The sequence below is a fragment of the Bombyx mandarina genome, chromosome A1, assembly GCF_030267445.1.
Source record: "Bombyx mandarina strain Sakado chromosome A1, ASM3026744v2".
Lineage (NCBI taxonomy): Eukaryota > Metazoa > Arthropoda > Insecta > Lepidoptera > Bombycidae > Bombyx > Bombyx mandarina.
Window position 1 is genome coordinate 23,685,305 of NC_143234.1, and position 21,986 is coordinate 23,707,290.

General features: G+C 43.9%; 1 protein-coding gene and 1 long non-coding RNA gene across 5 annotated transcripts in view; one reads left to right on the forward strand and one right to left on the reverse strand.

Annotated features, from left to right (window-relative positions):
* The window catches only part of LOC114248009 (follicle-stimulating hormone receptor-like), a 65,588-nt gene extending 45,623 nt beyond the window's left edge, over positions 1-19,965 (reverse strand). Inside the window, exons 1-3 of one of the 4 annotated variants that reach the window (XM_089739268.1) lie at positions 19,529-19,965; positions 10,119-10,190; positions 6,324-6,464 (exon numbers count right to left, since the gene is read on the reverse strand). In XM_089739268.1, the coding sequence (XP_089595394.1) occupies positions 6,324-6,464; positions 10,119-10,190; positions 19,529-19,578 (263 nt within the window). In that variant the 5' untranslated portion in view covers positions 19,579-19,965. The remainder of the gene's footprint in view (positions 1-6,323; positions 6,465-10,118; positions 10,191-19,528) is intronic. The other 3 variants (XM_089739265.1, XM_089739269.1, XM_089739267.1) reach the window with 3 other exon arrangements.
* On the forward strand, positions 537-2,536 carry LOC149499657 (uncharacterized). The gene is made up of 2 exons (XR_016325588.1): positions 537-1,979; positions 2,089-2,536. It is a non-coding gene; the product is annotated as an uncharacterized LOC149499657 (long non-coding RNA).
* Positions 19,966-21,986: the final 2,021 nt, after the last annotated feature.

The following is a 21,986-nucleotide window of genomic DNA, read 5'->3' on the forward strand; positions in this document are numbered from 1 at the left end:
GCTCGTTAATCTCAATAATAATTGTTTTGGGCAAAAATTACAAAAACTTTATAGTTTGGTCAGAAAAATGTGTTTTGTGATTTTTTTGTATGGAGCGGGTCACATTAAATTAAATTCCTGCTAAGTACCGCGAGGTCCCGCTTTGAAACTTTATTTTCCTTATACCTTGTCTAGTCTACTATCATTTGATGCTATGAACACGTGCATAAAGTTGCAACTCTGCCAAATAAATGGATCGAAAAAATTTAATAAATACAAAGAATAAAAACCTTTATTTTTTTTTTCGTAAGTGTTTTTAAGTTAAATTTGATATGGATTAGTAAGTAAAAGCACGTAATGATACCCATAATTACATAATACCTAACAACAATACATTTAGTAGGTCTCTAATTAAGCAATCTCTCTAATTATTAGGATAGTTAACATTATTTAATGAGGATAATTAGTTAAGCAGCCATTACTGGGTAGTAGAAAATATAGTAAACATTTGTTTGTCTCTGGAAGTATAAAGTGACCATGTTTATTATATACTAACTAGTGTTCGTTTATTCGTACTACAACTAACATCTTGTGATTGTCGTTGTAATCTTGCTGTTTCCGTTATAATTGATAATTTTGTTAACAATTTAGAATTATGATTTTAAGAGAGCAACTACAGTCGCTGTCTGATAATAAAAAACTCTTTCAATTCCTACAAAATCAAATAAACGTGACCGAAGAGAAAAATGTTGAGCTCCAAAAATTCTGTACGCAATTTTGTTCAAATATAAGTGCAATATGGAAACGAAGTAGTCGCATGTTAGCACAGTTTATAAGAAAAAAATATGATTGGTTAGAATGTGCAATAAACTGGCCTGAAGGAATGATACCTGAAGCTATCAACACTGCACATGAAAGGCTCGAGATTTCTAATACTGAAGATGTTGAAAATGTACCACTCTCAAATGTACTACAGAAGCCTCGACATCTATTTTTGCACCTCGAAAACCTTTTGAAGAACTGGGATCCAGGCAAAAACGAAGACGCATTGAACAAATTTACCAATCGCTTTCGTTATCCCCGGATGAAATGAAAGCTACTACAATTGCTAGTTTGAGAAACACTAGAAATGAAGATGTAGGAGAAATTATGAACCACTTGTCAAATCACCCTGAAGATCTAGAAAAAGTTAAGGAGTATTTAATTACAAGTAAAGTGAAAAGTAGTCCATATTCTCCCGATGAGGCAATATTAGTTTCACTTAAATGAAGTGGCAGTATATAAACCTAAGAGAAGCAGCAAGTGAAAATGGGTCTGATTTATACCCTTCTTAATATAAAATTAAGCAAGAAAAGACCAAATGTTATCCAGGGAAAGACGAGGTAATTATTACTGAAGAAGGGAGCTGCTATTAAAATGCAAGCATTACTAAAATTGGCGCTATATAGGCTTTTAGATGTGATTACTTCAGATTTGGAGTCTGCAAGAGAGCTACTGCTTATAAGCAAATAGGCTTTAATAGAGCCCCAGGTCAAAGTAATTATAAACAAAAAACTGAAACAGAGTTTGATGATTCAACTATTTTCATGGTCAGTCTAGTTCCTATAAGGCTTCAGAAATTTGATGGAATAATTGTTTGGGAAAACGACCTACCCTCATCAACTTTTTATTGCCGTCCAATAATGTTTAAATTTACAAAAGAAACGCAGTCAACAGTGACAATTATAAAAGCTAGCATAACAGAAGAAATAGAAAGACTTCAGCCATCAAAAATCAAACAAGTTGAAGTTAAGCATCAATTGCACATGATGATGATAGACGGCAAAATAACCTCATATTTGTCAGAAACATTTTCTGCTGTCTGTGATATTTGCAAAGCAAAACCGTCAGTTTTTTGGAGTGACTTGCTTATCAAAGAGAAAACAATGAAGAAATATTCCAGTGTGGAATGCCATCTTTACATGCCTGGATAAGATGCATGGAGTGCTTACTTCATATCGGTAAATATAATTTTATTACTTCACAATTTTTTCATCGTATGTAGTTTCCTGTGAGAAAATTTTTTAAATGACACTTTTTTTGTTTACGTCTTATCGTTTGGACTTCAAGAAATGGAGTTGCAAGGGGCGATGACAAAGAAAAAATAACAACCAGAAAAAGTGCTATACAGCAAGCGTTTGAAAAGGAATGCGGTTTACTTATAGATGTTGTCAAGCAAGGAGTAAGAACAACCAATGATGGCAATACTGCCAGAAGATTTTTCAGGGATGCAGAAGAAACAGCCCGCATAAAGGAATACGTAAAGATTTAATAGAGGTTTCACGTGATTCTTCACTCTGTTGCATCTGGAGAGCGCGTTTCCAATTTTTCCGAATTTTTTAGATATACTGCAGTATTGTATGTTAATTTATATACCTGGTATTATATATCCCTTCCAGTATCCATAAATTGTTGGCACATGGCAGTGATATACAATAATGAAGAACTTTGGTGCCATTCGTATAGGTAAACTCTCGGAAGAGGCAGCGGAAGCTCGCAATAAAGATTTTCGGAAATATACAGAGAGTTGTTATTCAATAATGAGAAGTAGAACGTCGACTAATGAGGATATTTTACAAAATCTTCTTTTTCTGACCCAAAGATCGAAAGGTGAAACAAAATATATAATATTTAGAGATATTGCATAATTAGAGACCTACTAAATGTATTGTTGTTAGGTATTATGTAATTATGGGTATTATTACGTGCTCTTACTTACTAATCCATATCAAATTTAACCTAAAAGCACTTACGAAAAAAAATATAAAGGTTTTTATTCTATGTATTTATTAATTTTTTTCGATCCATTTATTTGGCAGAGTTGCAACTTTATGCACGTGTTCATAGCATCAAATGATAGTAGACTAGACAAGGTATAAGGAAAATAAAGTTTCAAAGCGGGACCTCGCGGTACTTAGCAGGAATTTAATTTAATGTGACCCGCTCCATACAAAAAAATCACAAAACACATTTTTCTGACCAAACTATAAAGTTTTTGTAATTTTTGCCCAAAACAATTAATATTGAGATTAACGAGCTCTATCTATGTACATAATTTTTTTTATAAAAAAACAAAGTTGGTCCCTAAGTCACTAAAATCATAGAATCGACCCACTGTGCGGCGGGCGGGGGCGGGGAGGGGCGGGGCGGGGGCGGAGGAGCGCGTCCTTCGGACTTCGATTGCAGTATATTCAGTAATTACATTCAGATCGTATGACATCGACGTCACGCGGCAGGAGCTTTGTTACTCTACAAACAGCTTATAATGAACTTTACTGCTCATTTGGGACATATTTTGCGATCTCTGTATTTCAAGAAGTGTGACAGTTAGTATTAATAGTTTCAAAGTAGCTAGATATTTAAAAGAATGCTCGGAACTATCTAGCTACGGAGCGAGTATACCGCGGCATCACGCTAACACTACGGGACAGATATTGAATAAAGCCGGTGCTATAAAAAGAACCTTTAAAAATTAAACGATTAAACATTGAAACAAATTAGTTTAAGTTTTTGTTTTATGTCGGTTCTTTGCCGGGACCGCCCGCGCGCCCGCTGGAGACGAGGCGCCTACTACTTACTGTATGTACAGGACCTACCTGTATGTAGCAACCTTACAACAATACTATATGTATTTACTCAAACGACCCGGTCTAACTACGATGTGTCAACATGGTGAATTCTGACCTGAACGTATATAATCGCAGGAATATGTTTGCAGTATATTTATTGAAAATGGTTTTTTTTTATTGCTTAGATGGCTGGACGAGCTCACAGCCCACCTGGTGCTAAGTGGTTACTCGAGCTCATTGACATCTACAACGTAAATGCGCCACCCACCTTGAGATATAAGTTCTAAGATCTCAGTATAGTTACAACGGCTGCCCTACCCTTCAGACCGAAACACATTACTGCTTCACGGCAGAAATAGGTAAGGCGGTGGTACCTACCCGCGCGAACTCACAAGAGGTCCTACCACCAGTAATTACGCAAATTATATTATTGCGGGTTTGGTTTTTATCCCACGATGTTATTCCTTCATCGTGGAAGTGAATCGTGAACATTTGTTGAGTACGTATTTCATTAGAAAAATTGGTACCCGCCTGGGATTCGAACACCGGTGCATCGCTCAACACGAATGCACCGGACGTCTTATCCTTTAGGCCACGACGACACGAATTCTATAAAGTTAATAATGTTTTGTCATTTGGTTTCCGACCGATCGAAGAGGCCGAGCGCAGAGACAGAGTCGGGGACGCGGTTGTATCGTGTGTCCCCGCTCTGAGACTGTCCCGTGGGGCAAGTGAAGAGCTGCACCGGACTGTGCACCGGACTGTACAGCGGACTGTGCCCCGCCTCTCGGCGTCTCCAAGGCTCTTTGCCTTTACTCTTCACTGTTTCTTGGACAGATGTACTCTGCCGTGTTTATTGCTCTGTAAAATAATTAATAATAATAATAATTCTGTTTCACCCCCATAAAAGTATATAGTTGGGTCACGAATATCCTGTATTAAATCCAAACTATCAGTGATCAGAGCCGACCTTTAGTTTGATTGCTTGCTTTAATAGGGCACTAGCCAGTGTGCATCACCGGATTACATTTACGATTACACAGTATTATTATGAATTGATTGTTATCCATTACCGTCTTGGATCATCAGTGGAGATACACTCACAAGGCGCGAGCGTGTTATCGAACGTACCTAACGCGTGGTGTCGTAGTGAGTGAAGTGTAGTGTCGTGTGTACAAATGCTCCGTAACATCAAGTTATCGGCGCGATTACTTCCAACGAGGAATTAATTAATGACTTGAGGCCTTGGAGCGTGCTTCCGTGTCCGGAGGCGCGCAGTGCGGGCCCGCCTCCTCCCGCGGCTCCTCGTTGTGTTATCTGTTTATCGACTGCCCGAGACTACTTGTTATTTCGTGTACTTCCGTGTTGGTCAACATTTTGTGTACCGATAACATTTGACATTGTCAAATCAATAAAGTGATTGTGCACACTTGTGATAACTGTTTTACGTGCACGAGCTGACGAGTCACCAGGTGCAAAGCGGTCACCGGAGTCCGTGGACATCATAACGTGAATGTCGCCGCGCTTTAAGCACATCAGAGCCACACAGGCTACTAGATTGGGGCACGGACGTCCAGCCTGCTGGTAAACGTAGACGGTTACTCCTTCAGCAGACCTCTTCCCGGCAGCGGCCCTGGGGCGCAGCGGGGCGGTCAGGCACGCGCCACGTATTACTTCATAAAAAATGTATTTTTTGTAAATAATCATTACTGAATCAGTTCTAATAGCTGACACTACTAATAGCTAATAATAGTTTCATTGGTGGTAGGATGTTTTATCACCAATAAGTGCGCAAATTATAATTTATTTGGGATTTTTGTTACACGATGTTATTCCTTGACCGCGGGAGTCATTCGTGATATCCGTTAACGGCACCGAACTATATCAGTGATGAGATGTTATTCCGTAGTGCATATGTGCGGCACGCGGGCACGCCCCAGCGCCGGCGCCGCGCGGTGCAGCAGGGGCCCAGCGCGGAGTGTGCGAGTACATGGCGTGTAGTACACAGCGCGCTTGGAAGCGTGCCAGCGAGGAGCAGGTACGAGCGGTCGACGCGGTACATTATACATAAAGATGAGCGGTGTCTAGTAGCCTAGAACTAGTGCGGTTTATATGCTACGGAGCATGCTGCTTGTTTCTTGGCGGACGTTCGTTTGTCACACGTTCAGCGAGTGGCACGATCCAACTCGAGAAGGTGCGCGGAGAGGCGGTCGTGGGCCCTCCGCCGCCGCCGCCACGCGACTCGGTTGAACGAGAGGACGGCGCCGACACCCAACTAACTTATTCACTTAAGCGCAGAATAAATTACATTTTTGTACGTGAACATTTCGCGAAGGCGAATTTTGTGAAAAATAGCTCCATTTATTTTGTTGTTTCACTGCTCGGGGTAGGAACAGAGTAAATGTCAAGGTCGGGGGGAGAATTGTCCGTATTCGTAGAAAATATTTAATGTTATTTACCGCGAGTTATTTTTACCGCAGAGCTCACTAACAATTCGGGTAAAATTGTTTAGAAGTCAAATCGAAAATATGACGACACTAAGCGCGCCCCGCGACTCTATCGACACTGCCGCGGCCCTTGTGCTTGGCTGCAGCACATTCTCACATTGTCGTGCAATACACTAATTAAGTGAATGTTATCTACATTTGATTACTTTGAAGTGCGTAGTAGTGCAAGCAGAGTGTGATGCGCGAGGAGGTGCGGAGGAGGCGCGGAGGGAGGAGGGCGGGTACGTACAGGTAGTGCAGACGGCGCAGGTCCCGCAGCGCGTGCGCGGGGAGGCGGCGCAGCGAGCAGCGGTCCAGCCACAGCCGCGCCAGCGCCGCGCCCGACAGCGAGCCCGCGGACACCAGCTCCAGCCGGTTCGACGACAAGTTCCTGCACCAACCACCTGCTGTTAGTCGTTAGTGGAACACACAACACACTCACACTCACGCACCTCTGTTGCTCATCAGATTTACTTTTTGAGTTTGAATGCGCCCGCCCGACAGAGCGCCATAAAACAGGACTTATTGAATCTTGCAGTAGGCATGATTGTTATTGGGTGGTTTTAATATTAGAGTTAGTGCAATATTTGTGATTTGTCTGCTGACGTGCAGCGAGCGAGCGGGCGCGGCATCTCCTGTACGGATCTCGTCTGTAAACATCTATAATTTACAGCTACCCTTGACACGTCACCGGCGGATGTTGTTTGTGTGTTTGTTCATAGAACTCATAAACTTTGTTCGCTTCGTATCAATTTAGTTTACGATCACTTGTGCAGTAACTGAATCGGTAGGTTCAGCTAGCCACCGGCGCGGCGCTCGGCCCTACTCTACACCCAACAAGTTAACGTCTACATACGAGTCAGTCTCGGGGGCAAGTTGTTAGTTGTAGAGTGATCCCGCGGGCGCAGGTCGCTAATAATATACTCGTAATCATTGTCTTAACATTTAACGTTTAACACAAAATCAACTGTCATTTTATGAGGCAAGACCTTTATGAGTACCTATATGAGAGTGTGAGTGTATGCGTGTCTCAATTAGAACCAAGCGTGTGTCGGCGGCGCGCCCGCTTGCCGGGGCACTGGACCGCGCCGCCTGACTGACATCTTTTATAACTTATGAAGGACTGATTTCAATATAGCTTCCTTCCTGTAAAACATTCTGACGTTATTAGCTCGAGTTCTTGCGGCGTGCACCTGTCGCGGCACCGCGCACGCTGCGCTGGACAAAAATAAATAAAACCAACAAACAGTGCAATACATAAGGAACCTAACTGCACTATTCCAATCCATTCCCAAATGTGCGTTGAGGAAAGTGCGTCATAACAGGGATAATTAAAATGTTTTCTATTAAAATATTTCTTTCTAGGATACTGCACTAACAGATATAAATAGATATGTCGTTTCCTAGCAGTCATTGATCATATCGCCGCCGCGTACTGTGGGAGGGTGTCATTACATGTAATTCGCACATCCGCGTACAGCGGGAGTCTGCTTTCCAAGATTTCTTATACGGAGGTGGACCTGAAAGAGTTTTGTAAAATAGGGGATCCTTTCACAAAAACAGCACCCACATAAAGCACCTCCTCGGATTCAGAGTACTTACACGACTTATGTATGCTTACCTAAGTAAAGGTAAGCATACTAAGCAGGCCCAAATATTTCTCATATTGGCTTTTAAGGTTACCTTGAACGATTTCCGGACATTCTCTATGACATGGGACCTTTAATTCCAAGAGAGTCCGACAGAAATGCGACATTATTCAGGAGTGATCCCCGATACATGAATATTCAATGAGTTATTGGCATATCTGTAAATGGGAGCGTGGCGAGCCCCCTCCCCTGACATCGGCGAACTGAATACTGCGATGGAGCTGTCGACACTACTATATTATATGAATTGTAAGTTAAATGTTGCGGGCGTAGCCCACACTCCGACACTAAAATATATTATATATATTAGGTATTAGAGACGCCCTCTGAGGACCGCAGCACTCTCGCACAACTAAAACAATATTTTAAGATCTATTTTTTACTTTTTAACTATGAGGATGATATTAGTTTTCTAAGCAACGGTTACTGAGAAAGGGTATGTTCAATATGTTTGTATCACTCTGCAAGTCATAAAGACCTCTGAATAATATTAAGTGATTGTTTATTGAATTACAAATGCTCTCGAGAAATAATGTAGTAATAAATAACATTACTGTACAATTTTAGCCAAAGAGGCTATTTCAGCTACGCCCGGACGGGTAGGTGAGCTCACGTAACACTAGCCCTAACAAGAGAAGTGCTTCGCAGAATCTCCGGCGAGAAACTCAGTGGGTCGAGTCTACGGGTTAGTTCGCTCGTCGAACTCTAAGTCGCAATCGACGAGTTGAACGGGGACGCTAACCGGTGCTTGAGGGTCCTAAAGCACCGAGAGTGAATCCGGAGGATCCAATAAGATATGTTTGAGACAGCGGCAGCTTTGCGTAGCCCCGTCGCAGTCGGATAAGTGTACGTAGTAACGATCCGTCAGCGCGGTCAGCTCGGGGTGCAGAGAGGAGTACGAGATTAGTACTACCGTTAGACATAGAACGCTTTCAGATAAGTTTTATATGCACCCCCCCCCCCATTTTATATTGTGGAATGTTACGGTCGTAGTGTACGGTAACTCTGTTGTTCAATAGCTTAGCTTCAATTTAGTTTGATTCGTTTGTTTTTCCGTAAGTGTGCCTACGTCTGCGGCGCCTCGCACCGCGACTATAAATCTCAACCGAACAAAACAAAGGGGCCTTCTCCAAATAGATGATCTATGGTCGTTCGTTTCGCTTACAAAATACAATATCATTCAGCATGTTCGGGCTCTCATAAAGTGGACCTCTCCAAGTTGATAGCTCTCTCCGGAGACGCTGGTTGTGTGAGTCTCGAAAAAGAGCCTCGTACATCAAATATACTTTATTGTATTTTCGTATTTTCGTACTGTTCGCTTTTTCAATGTGCAAGTCAAATGAAATGTTGTTAATGTCTTCTAAACGTGGACCGCAGCTTGACTTTGTTTCGTAGTGGTGCATTCGATCCGCGTGTTTCTTGTTTTGATTAAGTTTTTCCACTCACACTACTTATCAATGTATTTTCTGCAGTTTTCGTCAGTCGTAGAGAAAATTACGACTTACACTGTTTGATCTCGGGGTTTTTACTGTCACTGTTTATTTCCGACGCGTTTATTTTATGCGATTATTTGACAGTTGTCGTGGTCACGATTATACATACGGATCACTAACGGTTATCTTTATATAAAAAGCTTTTCAACACTTGTATGTTTCATTACATAACAAGTAACGATATCTTCAAGCCTGGCTGTTCGTTTGGCTTGGGTTTTCTTATCTTCACGATAAGACGATTCCAGGTGTTAGAAAACACCATCAATTTCTTTACTAAAGTTAAAAAGCTTGGTTATTTGAATGGTGTCGTGTACTATACTGTCGGATGCTAAGACCCACTTCGGGGTCATAGCGTCAGTGCCTGTGGTAGTGTTGGATATTATCAAATTTTATAAATTAGTTGGTGCCACTGTCCGGAGCCAGTGGACAAGCTGCAGTATTGTGTCCCCGGTTATTCTGGACACCCGCAATGGGCTGTATGAGATCCTCCAGTCGCAGTCCAGTTTATAGACACCGTGATCCTGCAGGGGTATACTCTACTTAACAGATTAAGATTTTCGTATGTAATATCGACTAATGGCACTTTCGTCGCCCGTCACCACAAAAACTATAAAGGATTGGAAATGTCAGAAGTAAATGGTGATAATAAAAACGCGAATTAATAACATGTTGTTGTCGTTATTAGATTTGTTATATAAATGACTAGTATCCATTTTCTCTTTTACACAAACATAAACCATTGGGACCTGTGGGATAGTAGCGGTCGTCATGCAAGTAATCGGCCATTACAAGTAAATATCTCACCCCCCCTGACCATGACATATCCAGATGAAACTTGAAAGGCCTCCGGGCAAGTAATAATTCTTCCTTCCCAAAAAAGAAAGATACAGGATGTGTACTCACAGGTCGCGCAGTCCCGTGGCCGGCAGCAGGGCGTCGCGCGGCAGCGACGAGATGTTGTTGTTGGACACGTCTCTGGAACCAACACCATCATATACATATATAACATATACACAGCCACTTATGTATTATATATAAAATCAACGTATCATTTTATATAATTTAATACATTTTATGAAAATTTAGATTGCATATTTTAAAACGGTGAAAAGATATACAATATTGGTTTCGCGAGAACGTCGCACGATGGGGCGCGGCTGGTCGGCGTGACGTCACTGAAGCAGTACTGTTGGTATCTGGTGAGTGTCATGCCGGTGAACAGTAAGTAGGCTGTATGAGAGTTTTGTATATGCCAAAAACAGTTTTCAAAATCGGTTCAGATATTTCAGTCCCCTGGGAAACAAAACGAAAAGAGGAGGAGGGCCATAAACGGAAAAACAGCGAAAAATAGCGCAAGTTTTTTTTAGAGTAAAGAACCAGTTCAAGGTAATAGAGAGACTGATAAACTGACTCCCACCGAGAATAAATTTTGTATCGTGCAATCCTGAGCAGTGCAGAATTCAGGGATCACCGACCTTCAACCAAAGAAGAGATTAAAAATGGTGTCGACCTTTTTAGCAATGGTCGTTATCGAAGTCGTTGGAAGGGTAAAGCTGTCACCAACAAAAAATCCAGAGGGTTCTCAATAAGGCGAAGTGGTACATCACTTGGACAAATACTTTTGGTTTACAAAGCAAAATTCCGGGCTCGCGTGGAATACTGTTTCCATCTCTGGGGGCGTGCTCCCAAATACCAGCTATTATGACACGAACCGGGCACGCCCAGTGTATCTGTTATAGTAAAAAACAATATTCGCTGGTCCTTAGTGGGGCTATCGGTTTCAGTTCAATAATGAATACACAGATTTAATCTCAGCCACTGCAGAAAATCTGGCAAAAGTGGCACGTACCCAAAAATAAAGTCAGGAATTATTAAATGGGCCGGTGCATATGGACAAAACCACGTAAATGCCACTGTCCGTGTCTGGGTAGACGGTCCACCATAGCTCTTAGGATCTGGAACTTATCATTGGAGGTCAATGTGTTGCCACATTTATTGAAAGAGTACCATTTCAATTTCTAGTCAGGAAAATGAATTCTAAAGGACGTAGATCATCCCTAAAGATACATACTCGTCAATGACTTCATAAATTACTAAACAGAGTAGACTAAGAACCAATTATCAACATTAAAAAAGTTTGAATTTATGACAATTATCTAACATCACGTCAGACTTGGCCATTCCTTTTATATGATATCGGCACAACCCTCCTGAGTATGTTAGAGGCGAGTGTCATAATTATATCCGAGTTGTAGCTTGGACTAGTACATTAAGCTGACTCCTGGACTTTATTCAGGGATCAAGATAGTTTTGGGATGAAATTAATGAAAACATCGGAGCTCTACAGACACCTCAGTCACCAAAAAGTAGGTCCTGGATATTCTCATGCACACACGTGCAGGAATGCATTAAAGATATTTTACGATTGATACAATTGTCTGCCCAATGTTTCCGCGAATCACTCATTCGTTGTTTTATATATTATAATTATACTCAAATCACAGTCGTAAAGTGGTAGCTCGTTAAACAAATCTACTAATACATACTAACACCGACCCACCGAACGATCGGTAATAGCAATTCTCGAAGATACATAGCCTTGTTTACTCCGTAACGCATCGTTTTGTTCCCTCCGTGGCGTTCGTGGCGCCCGTCCGTAGCATCGAATGAGGAAGACGTAGGTTCATCAGTTGCACAATTTACGCACATGGGGATATTTGTATAATGAGGTAATGAGACCATTCCATCCCGCCCGTTCCTTTTAATGATCCTATAAAGGAGAATTGCTTCCGACGATCCCGCGCCAGATACGAGGACGAGGAAGGCACCTTCAAACCAAACATTCTATGTAGGTGTATATTCTTATGTATTATTACGGATGAAGCTCTCATCATAGGAAGATTTCAGCCTACCTGCTACTCTATATTGTTAGAATGTAACGCAGCATCTGTTTACTAATTGAACTTAATAATCTAAAATAGGTTAGATAGATGACATCCCAGCAGCAACCAGGGCAGATCGCATCGGCATTCGGTCAGTGAAACCATAGTGTTGTTTATAGCATGAGTCGAGTGCGAGGCTGCTGTAGGTGGCTAGTTGGCTACAGTGTCGTTTACGCTATAAAGGGTGCAAACGATGCAATCCCCGGTTTATATAGAGGCGCGGGGGTGTGGGGGTGGCGGCGGGCGGCGGGCGGCACGGGGTCCTCCGTACGCGTTGGCCGTTTTATTTGCGTTGTTGGTTTTGTGTCGTCGTTTTAGTGTCGGAGAGAGAGTGCGGCATCGGTACCTCACTAAACAGTTTACGAGGCGCTCCGCTCGTGACGACTGACCTCCGCACTCCGCACTCCGCACTCTAGGCCGTTACAGGCCGCGACCGTTACAGTTTATTCGTTTTTATTTCGTAGCGTTGTCCTTGTGAAGATTATGTGCTGTTAGTCCCTCTTTGATGTTCATAGAGACATTACATCTGCATATCCAACAGGGCCGCGAACTTTGCTCAGACTACGTTTCAGATAACATTGTAGCAAGTAGTGGTGAAAATGCACATGTGTACATCTGCATCATGTTTCATAAATAAATAATGAATCGAGGGCAAACCACACGCGGTCGGGCACCGGGCCCCCACATGGACTCTGTATATTTAGCTAATAAGAGACGGGAATCTTCTTTATATACGAGTATTTCATCAGTAATGACCCAGATAAGATACTAGAGATGGTCAGACGAGTAGTGAGATTATACACGTTCCTGATCGGCCGAGGGACAACAGTGGACTGCGCGTTGTGTCTGGAGCGTGCAAGCAGTACCCGGTAGTTACAGGCTGCGCGGTTGTTTACGTGTTTACAAGGAACACTGTGCCCTAAAGGATAAGTCGCCGGGTACACTCGCATAGAGTGTACGCGACCGTGTCGGAGTTCACATCCCGTTGGCAAGTGCACAGTCTCGAGACAGGCAATTCGAAAGCATATTCTATGACGTGTTCACGAATGCCATTGTTTTCGAACCAAGACGGCAAAAATTAAATTTGCGTAGTTAGTGGTCGTACAGTTGTTTACCCGCTGAGAAGGTACCGTTCTACCTAGTTCTAACGCCAATTACAATGTGTCCCGGTCTGAATGTTAGGTTAGCCATCGATATAATACTGGTTTGCACCTTTTCTCAAAGCAAGTTGTGATAGTCAGTTAATGCGTCAGCTGAGAGTCAAATAGAATGTCTCTAATAATCAATTTACATCAGATGTGCTGTAAAATCATCGACCCATCTACATTGGGGACAAGACAGTGAGAATAGCTACAGCGGCAGACATGTATCCCGTACATTCTATCTTGTTACGATCGACATTCCACGAGTATGCGGCCCACCGCATATATATAGTCACCATAGATTATACACTTAATATATTCGAGGTGGTCACCATTGTTCATGGACGTCAGCAATGTCAGTGTCGCAGTTAAACCGCTACCTACCGCTGAAAACTCCCCCAAGTCTCGTGACTTGAAGAAGGACATGACATACATAGCTCTCGAAAAACACGTGAACTAAAGTTTATTCTAAAGCTGGAGGACTCGCGGATAGAAGAAGCATTGTAGATGAAATCAGTGGTTAGAACCGTGATAGTGAATTACTTAATTGTACTCCGGTGCAGAGCGTCGCTATTGTAAAAATGAAATGACGGAATCATTTCGTATAACATTCCCTATGGAGCTTACAGTACAGAGTACTGAGAGCAGAGGTCCTCGTAGATCCGAAGAATCCAAACGATCGAGAAAGGGTACGGCCCTCTTCTGTACGGAGGCAAATGAAAAGTCCTGGTGTTTGTGAGCTCGGGTCAAAAAGGAAGCAGTACCTCATGCGAGTATCACATGCCGAACCTGTGCTTTGTGAAGAACAAATTTTTGTCTAAACCCGGAGTATCGTTACGGTCTGTTAGGACTCTCAATGCTTGACCTGCCGACCAGGACTTGCCAAGTCCAAATAACTCCGATACGGAGCGAGATCCGGTACATCGCATCGCCTCTGTGCCATAGAGATTGAATCCGGAGATCCGACAAGACATGTTTGTTGTGTGTTGCCCCGTCGCCTAAGTCGGATAAGTAATTAGCGGCGGCCATGATGAGAGGGTTATCGTGTCGCGCCGCTTTGTCGAAGTAGCGTTCTGACGCTACCTTAGGGTTACGTATCAGTTTTAAATTTAGATCGTCATAAAGGTCAACATTCTTCACGCACCGCGTTGCTCCAACGGCTATTCTGCTGAAACGGGATTAGATGACCTGGAGAGAGTTAATGTGTAGGCAGGTCACGTGAGCGAACACTTGCATAGGTCATGACGGAACATATGCAAGTATTTTAGAGTATCGCCTTGCTACGAAGGAATTATGATATTAATGTTGTTAACTGCAAATTACGAATATTAGATAAGATTTACCTTTAAATTAAATGTTGTTTGGTTAGTCTATTAACAAATCTTCCGAAAGACGCTACTAAGCCTCGGCGCAACTCTGTGTAATATCTTGAGGAGGTTTCCCGCCGTTCACGTCCAGCTCGAGCCTTCACCACAATGAAGCCCCTCTTCTCTCAAAGAGAATATTTACAAAGTCACGTCAGAACAAACGTCGCAGTCAGTTTGTCTGTTGTTTGTCAGTACACCTCTATACCTAGGTACCTATTGGTTCAAAACATGCGTTGTCACGTAGTCAAGCTAATATTTAATACTTAAATGATTTTAAAATTACAGATTTCTGTCTTTTAGTCTTATAGAATTTTTTTCTGTCTTTCAGAATTTATCTAATTAACTGTCAGTTCAGGCGCAGGATAACCGATACTTCAGGACAGAGAGACCGCTTGGAACTTGATGAGATAAAATGTCTACTGTAAATGTATTCAGGGCGGAGAATCCTTTCCAACCCCCAACCCAATGTTCCGAAACCTTCAGCCTGTGAACACTTAGTTGATATCAAATTGACGAACAAGTTCAAGGGAGGACAGAGACACAACACAAGTACCTTGCAGAAGAGCTACAACAGAAACACTGTTCGATTTCGATATTTCTGTTTCGTGTATTAAATTATAATTAAATTATCTATTAAGTTATTATGAATACATGCGGGTACACATACTATTCAGAAACCGACTTAAGCTCAATCTACACCGTTTATAATCAGAGCGAGCGATGTACCCGTATAGGTAGATCTAGGCATCCACCAGGTTTCGTATTGTGGCTGTAAAGATTAGCTCTAAGATAAAAGTCTAAAAGAAAGCGTGTCACCCTTCTGTGTCGGTTAATATATTATGTGCGATAACGAGCCGGTGGCGGTCGTTATTGGCGCCATCAATCATCGGCCGCGGTCGCCGACACCAGCACGTCCTCCCGACACCCAACCCTCCTCCACACACCACCCGCGACCACCCTCCTCACCACAGCCTCCGACGCACACAGTTCGTAATTTCAATGAACAGGGCCGTTGGTCATTAGCACATCTGGATTGTTACATGTTTCATTGAACCCTGATGGTTGTTGTACTCAAGAGTGGCTCAAGGGCTGGGCACGTGCCGCTCGCGTTGTCCACCAGAACGACGCTTGTCATGTCCCTTATTCACATATTTAAGATTTATGAGTAATTTATTTTAACAATCTTTTCAACTATTTTTTGTTTAGTTTAAGTCGCAAAAACATAACGTATTGAAATTGAAAAGAGATGATTCGTCTACACCGTCTTCACCAGAATCCTTTCTGTTCCTCCGAAGTTCTTCCGAAGAATCCGAGCTGACATCGTTTGAGATATAAAACCCCTTAAGTTCAGCTCTGAGGGTAGTTTTCAAAAGCAAATCTTTTAGTTTTTATTTGGCGAAAATACGAGTTTAAAACTACGATTGTTTTGTTGTATTCAACAATGTGTGCGCGAACCGCAGTGTCTGGTGACGCTCGTCGATAACGCAGGGTGCATCTAGACAGGGGTGCGGGGGAGGGAAGCGGAGGGGGCGAGGGTGCAGGTCATCGACCCGCGATCGCGCCTACCGTTTAATTAATTCATTAAGGTCGATTTGGCCTTAAGCTTTGGAAGCCGGCTTCCCGCCCTTGTAATGTTAGCTCGTTCATTATTTCCGCTAATTTATCGGTAGCAGCGGGAGGGCGTCATTCGTTTCACTTAACTTTACAATTTATTCGACGTGTTGGTGGATTTAGGCGATTTATTGTTTTAAATTTATCTGGTCGAATTGTTACGCCATTAAGCCCTCATTAGTGCATCGTGTCCGGACGAAGTGCGAAGCGAGTGCGTGCGACCGCAAGCAGACGGTAGCCGCGCCCGGCGCCCCTACCGACGGCAGCACCGCCGCGAGTATTGTGAATGCACCCTCCGGGCCTTCCACTCTGGGCCTGCTGTATTTTTTGATCGTTTACTGTTACTACTCTACAATATTCTCTTATCATCGGTAGCGAATAGAGGAAGGCCGCGGAATGTTCGGTTGCTGTACGCACGCACGGCCGTTCTCACAACAAAACACATTGATTTTGATTAATGTTCGACCTCATGTTTAAAGGTGGACGACGGAGTTCATGTTGTTATGTCCAAGTGATTCGATAAGCACTTATTACCAGGCGGACCGAGAGCTCGTTTGCTCGTGTACGTTGTTAGGACTGTTTATATACATTCCATTATTATTTGTATGTAAGTATCTGTACGAGGCCAAGCAGTTACGTGCTACATCCTCGTGTGTACGTGGACCCAAAAGATGTTTTGTTCCTGACTAACTTTGCACTGTAATGTATGAAATTAAAATTTTAACGAATGAATTGACCGGTTTTTTTCCCGGAAAATACTAAAAGTAAAGATTTATAACAAATAAAAATTATCTAAATTTCGAGGTTTCAATAATTAGGGGCGAATTTAAATCATTGGGCCAACGATAGTTTTAATAATTTGGTGACATCGAGAGACACCGGTTACTCACTTTTTTTCGTACCTATGCTGATAGCCTTGAGAGGCTATTTCAGCTTCTCTTTGACGTGTAGGTGGCTCACGGGGCTCAATCCGGGAGTGTTGCTAGCACTGGCCCTAACAAGAGCAGTGCTTCGCTGAATCTACCACCGGATCGGAAACGCGACCCACTGAGAAGATCCGGCGAGAACCTCAGTGGGCTGTGTCTATGGGTTAATTCACTCGCGGAGCGCTTCCTCACAAGCGACGGGTACGACGAGGACGGTGACCGGTGCTTGTGGTACTTAAAAGCACCGTTAGTGGATCGGGAGGATCCGTAATGACGTGTTTAGGGCGACGTCGACTCTTTACCATTCGGTCCACAGGATCGGATAAAATTACTCAGTAAGCTCACGAGCTCGTACCGCGACTAGTGCGAGTAGTGCGAGCAGTGCGGGCAGTGCGAGCAGTGCGGGGCGACGCAACCGGCCTTGGCGTCGGTGTGTGTGCGTGCATGCGACCTCGACACGCATACACACTCGCGGACCTCTGCGTCGCTGCAAGTGTCTGCACTTGACCCAACCTTAATATGTCTGTCCCAGTATGACCGCTGAACTAGATTATTCGTAGATAGACTCGGCTGACAACTCCCAGAAGCGATGCGAGTGTTACGATTAGTATGTTTACTAAAGGTGCCGTCGGATCTCAAATAGAAACAATAGAATGGTAATGAATAGAAGATAGAATCTGCTACTTGAGTGCGCGCACCTCAGAGCGCTAGAGCAGGACGGCCCTGGCTCAGTGGCGGTAGGGCGCAGCAGTTTTCCTATTCCAGTCTGTGTATAAAGTATATAAGGAAACATGTACAAAGTTACTAACAACCGTTGCCTGAACACATAACACTTCCTTCTCACGTGCGGATTCCTCGACCTCGTCTAGACTAAAGTCTTTCTAGTCTTTTATTGAGTTTACATCAGACATATGATAATATACATAAAAATATTTACACAAATGTATATCGGGAAAAGACACGATGATTGTCGTAGTTAAACTTGTAATGTTATCTGGGATTGCGCCCAGTCCGACACACGCAGCGGGGGAGCACAAGTGTCAGTGCGTCACAACTGATGATGCGATTGAGGCGGAAGTGCGGTGGAGGAGTCCAGGGTCTGTACTGAACTGAGGCCGTATGCGCCAGGCTTGACTCGAGCTACGACGAAGCCGCTGCATTTACTGGTTTACGTCAGCGTCCGCAGTTGTGTGCTCCCTTCTCGGTGAACAATAGAAATAGAGTAGGGGTGTGGTCTTACATAGATAAAAAAAAAATCCTATTCGCTTTTAGTCTAAGGGACTATTTCAACTTCGTTTGGACGGACAGGTTAGTTCACGGGCTCAACTATTGCTCTTGCAGTGCTTGGCTGAATCTACCACCGGATCGGAATCGCGACCCACTGAGAAGATCCAGGATAAACTCGTGGGCTGTGTCCATGGGTTAGTTCGCTCGTGGAAGTGTTCGTTGTAATCGACGAGGACGGTGACCGGTGCTTGAAGAGGGTGCACGTATGGTCCTCCCTCAGTCTATTCTGTGGCCCGCTTGGACTCCCTTACTAGCCACAAAGCACGTTGTTAGTGTTAGTTGTTAGCCATAAAGCACAAAGTCGTAGCGCCAGTGTGGACCCTATTCAGAGATGGATGCTGTAGCTATCTCTGCTGCTGAGGTCGGCGTCGCTCGGCCCGCTCGTCTGTGCGCGGCTAGTTACTGTTCATCGGATCCATCCTCGTTTAGGAGTTATAAATAAATCTACAGTAACCGATAAAATCTCGACGCCCCTACCGTTGAGATTTTATCGATTAGCGCAGTGGTGGTGCGTGTACAGAGTCGTGCGTCTGTTTAGAAAGCGCCTTATCGATTCAGGTCCCGCGCGAGCTGGAGGTCGCGACTTGCAACACCGTGCACCTCGCGCGCACTCTACATTACACTAGACTAGACTAGACTCGACTCGACTCGACTCGACTCGACTCGACTCCTCGGCTAGACTCGAGTAGCGGACGGCGGCGGTCGAAGGAAACCTCAGCTCAGTGACTGCTCCCGTGAGTCTGCTGATATTGCACAGTTTCGTATTCGTTCATATTCTTCTCAGTCGCATGCACTCTTGGCAGAGTGGTCGTGGTCATCACTTCGGGTGGTGGTGCGCTTCAGCAGACGTCGCTACTCCTCGTGTACTGCGGACCTTCTTGCGCATTCGTTAAAGGGACCGTTTAGAGCTGCTCGTTCATATTAATCATTAAAATATTATTAAAATTAACATTTAAAACTCATCAATTGACACAAATAGAAAATAGTAATGAACGCACACATACAGAAATAATAATAATAAAAAGATGATGTATGTACGTAGTCAGTGAGCAGAGAGTACATCTATTCGTGCAGGATGGTAGCGGCATATAGTCCCGATCAAGGCTTCCCTTAGCAACAGTTCACCGTCCTGGGGCTATACATTGCGTCACTGCGCCGACTGCGCCCTGTGTGCGTTGTTCGGTGTAATCGAGTCCAGAACATACGGGCACCATTAATTTGTCAGAATAGAAGATTTATTGGACACTTTATTCAAATTAACTCGAATAAAACGGATCAAACGAAGCACGCACGACACGCGGAAGTATGTAGACATGAATGATGTTGTAACTGCGACACAGAATACACACGGCGTTGCTATTTGAAGATCTCACACACACGCGCGTGGCTAGTGCATCTCTCTCGAACTCACATGGAACAGTGTGGCGGTACGAGCCACACGCGCGTTAGTAAACAGGATGTGAGGGAACAGACAGGTGATGGTGCACGCGGGTCAACTTGACGTAGTTCATACGCAAAAATATCAGGATCGGAAAACTTGAATAGCGCGTAATGTGCAACAATTTAAAAGGGCTGACAACCTGCTCTTTACATTGCGGGCTTACGAAGACTGAACTTAATAATAAAGTTTGACTGGTCCTGCTAAATGATTATGTTACACCCCATGTACTCGTGGATGAGAGTCACATGAGCGAGAAGTTGCCATGTAGAGTAATGTGGAGGGAGAGGAGGGGAGGCTGTAGCCGGCGCCGCGTGCGGGACTCGCAGCGGATCTCATGTAATATAATATATTTAGATGCAGATGGTACCCACTACAGTGTTTACTTAGATATCGGCACCCGTTGTGCTATGCGGCTTCGCTAAAACACTGCCTGGTTATTGGTCATTTGCTGTGGAATAATAAGTTCAAGAGGACCCGGGCGGTGCTGCCGCGGGTACCTACCCGCCTCCTATTGTACAGCTGTTATTTTTATGGGCGAATGAATGTTCACATTATAATTTGGCCTTGTTCAACCACGCACATATAAAATGATGACACGTTAACAGTATTATCCAAAAATAAAGCTAACATCTATGTTAATAATCTGTATTCCATTTATAGTAAAATTACGGTTCATTGTCTTTCGGCACATCGATCACCGCTCTAATAAAACATTAATTATACGGGTACTGCGGATCGGAAACCAGCCCGCACCGACACATGCTCGCACGCAGAATCTGGTCGTCAGCGGGAGCGGTTATCTGGGTCACTTTGTCTTTGTTACAAAGCGCTCAAAGCGTTTGTGCCGCTTACTTCCTGCGGACTGCGGAGTGATCTATATCATGAGCCATGCCATGAGTATGTCTTGAGCCAGCGCAACAGTGTGAAGGCCGCTGTGGAGGAGGGCCGCGTTACCGGAACATCACGCTCCAGTTCAGTGAGCGCCGAGGGAACTGTATCATCACCCGCCCTCGGTGTCGTCCCGGCCCAGTGCAATATCTACCGCTGTGAGTTGAATATTGTAACATCTCCGGGGCTCACTACTCAGTTACTTCGATACGTGCCAGGTACGAGATGAGGTCCTCTGTGTCTACGCAGATAAATGATACTCCGATATTACGATTCTGGTTAAGGCCAAACAGTGACGAGGACACATAGATCGTACCTCTTAAATTGTCATCTCGCTGGTAAATTCCAGCATCAAACAAACTGAGAACGAAGCGACAGGTGTTTGAAATGAATAATGCATTGAGTACCCGACGGCCGATGCGCCCCGCACAGACCCAGCTCACTGAGTTGCCATGGCTGGTGCTAGCAAATTCTCAGACTAAGCCCCGAGAGCTTGCCTACACACTCGGTGAAGCTACTCGTAACATAACCGCCTCAGGTTACTTACTGGCAGTAGGCAGGCAACATGCGGCCGCGTGAGTTCGTAGCGAGCTCGGCGCGAACATTGCACCGCTTTTGTCGTTCTCGTTTTTGGAGGAAATTTAGTTTATTTACGTTAATGAAAAATTGAAAGAAACACCATTGAACTGTAACACACGTATTTTTTTTATTGCCATTGTAGGTAGACGAGCATGCGGCCCACCTGATGGTAAGTGGTCACCGTCGCTCATGGACGTCAGCAATGCCAGGGGCAGAGCCAAGCCGCTGCCTACCGTTGGTACATTACATACGAATGTACATTAACCATGAAGAGAAGTATCACCGAGAACGCGCCTGCCGCGCCGGTCCCGTCGCCGCGTCGCCCTGTACCAGCCGCTGATCTGGAGCGAACTTGAGTTAGTTGCGCGCTATACGTCTCGGTCAGCTCACGCGACGGACGCGCACTATTGTGATACTGGCAAATCTGTGCAGGTTCATGAACACAATGTAACGTAACGTAAAACGTAAAACTTTTAGTAGCTGTAAGAGCTTTTGAGTCGTGAATTCATTTGAGCAACAGTATAAGCGCTGCACGTTTTTTGCTTTGGCTGGTCCTGAACTGAATTAACTGAACTATACAAATTTAGC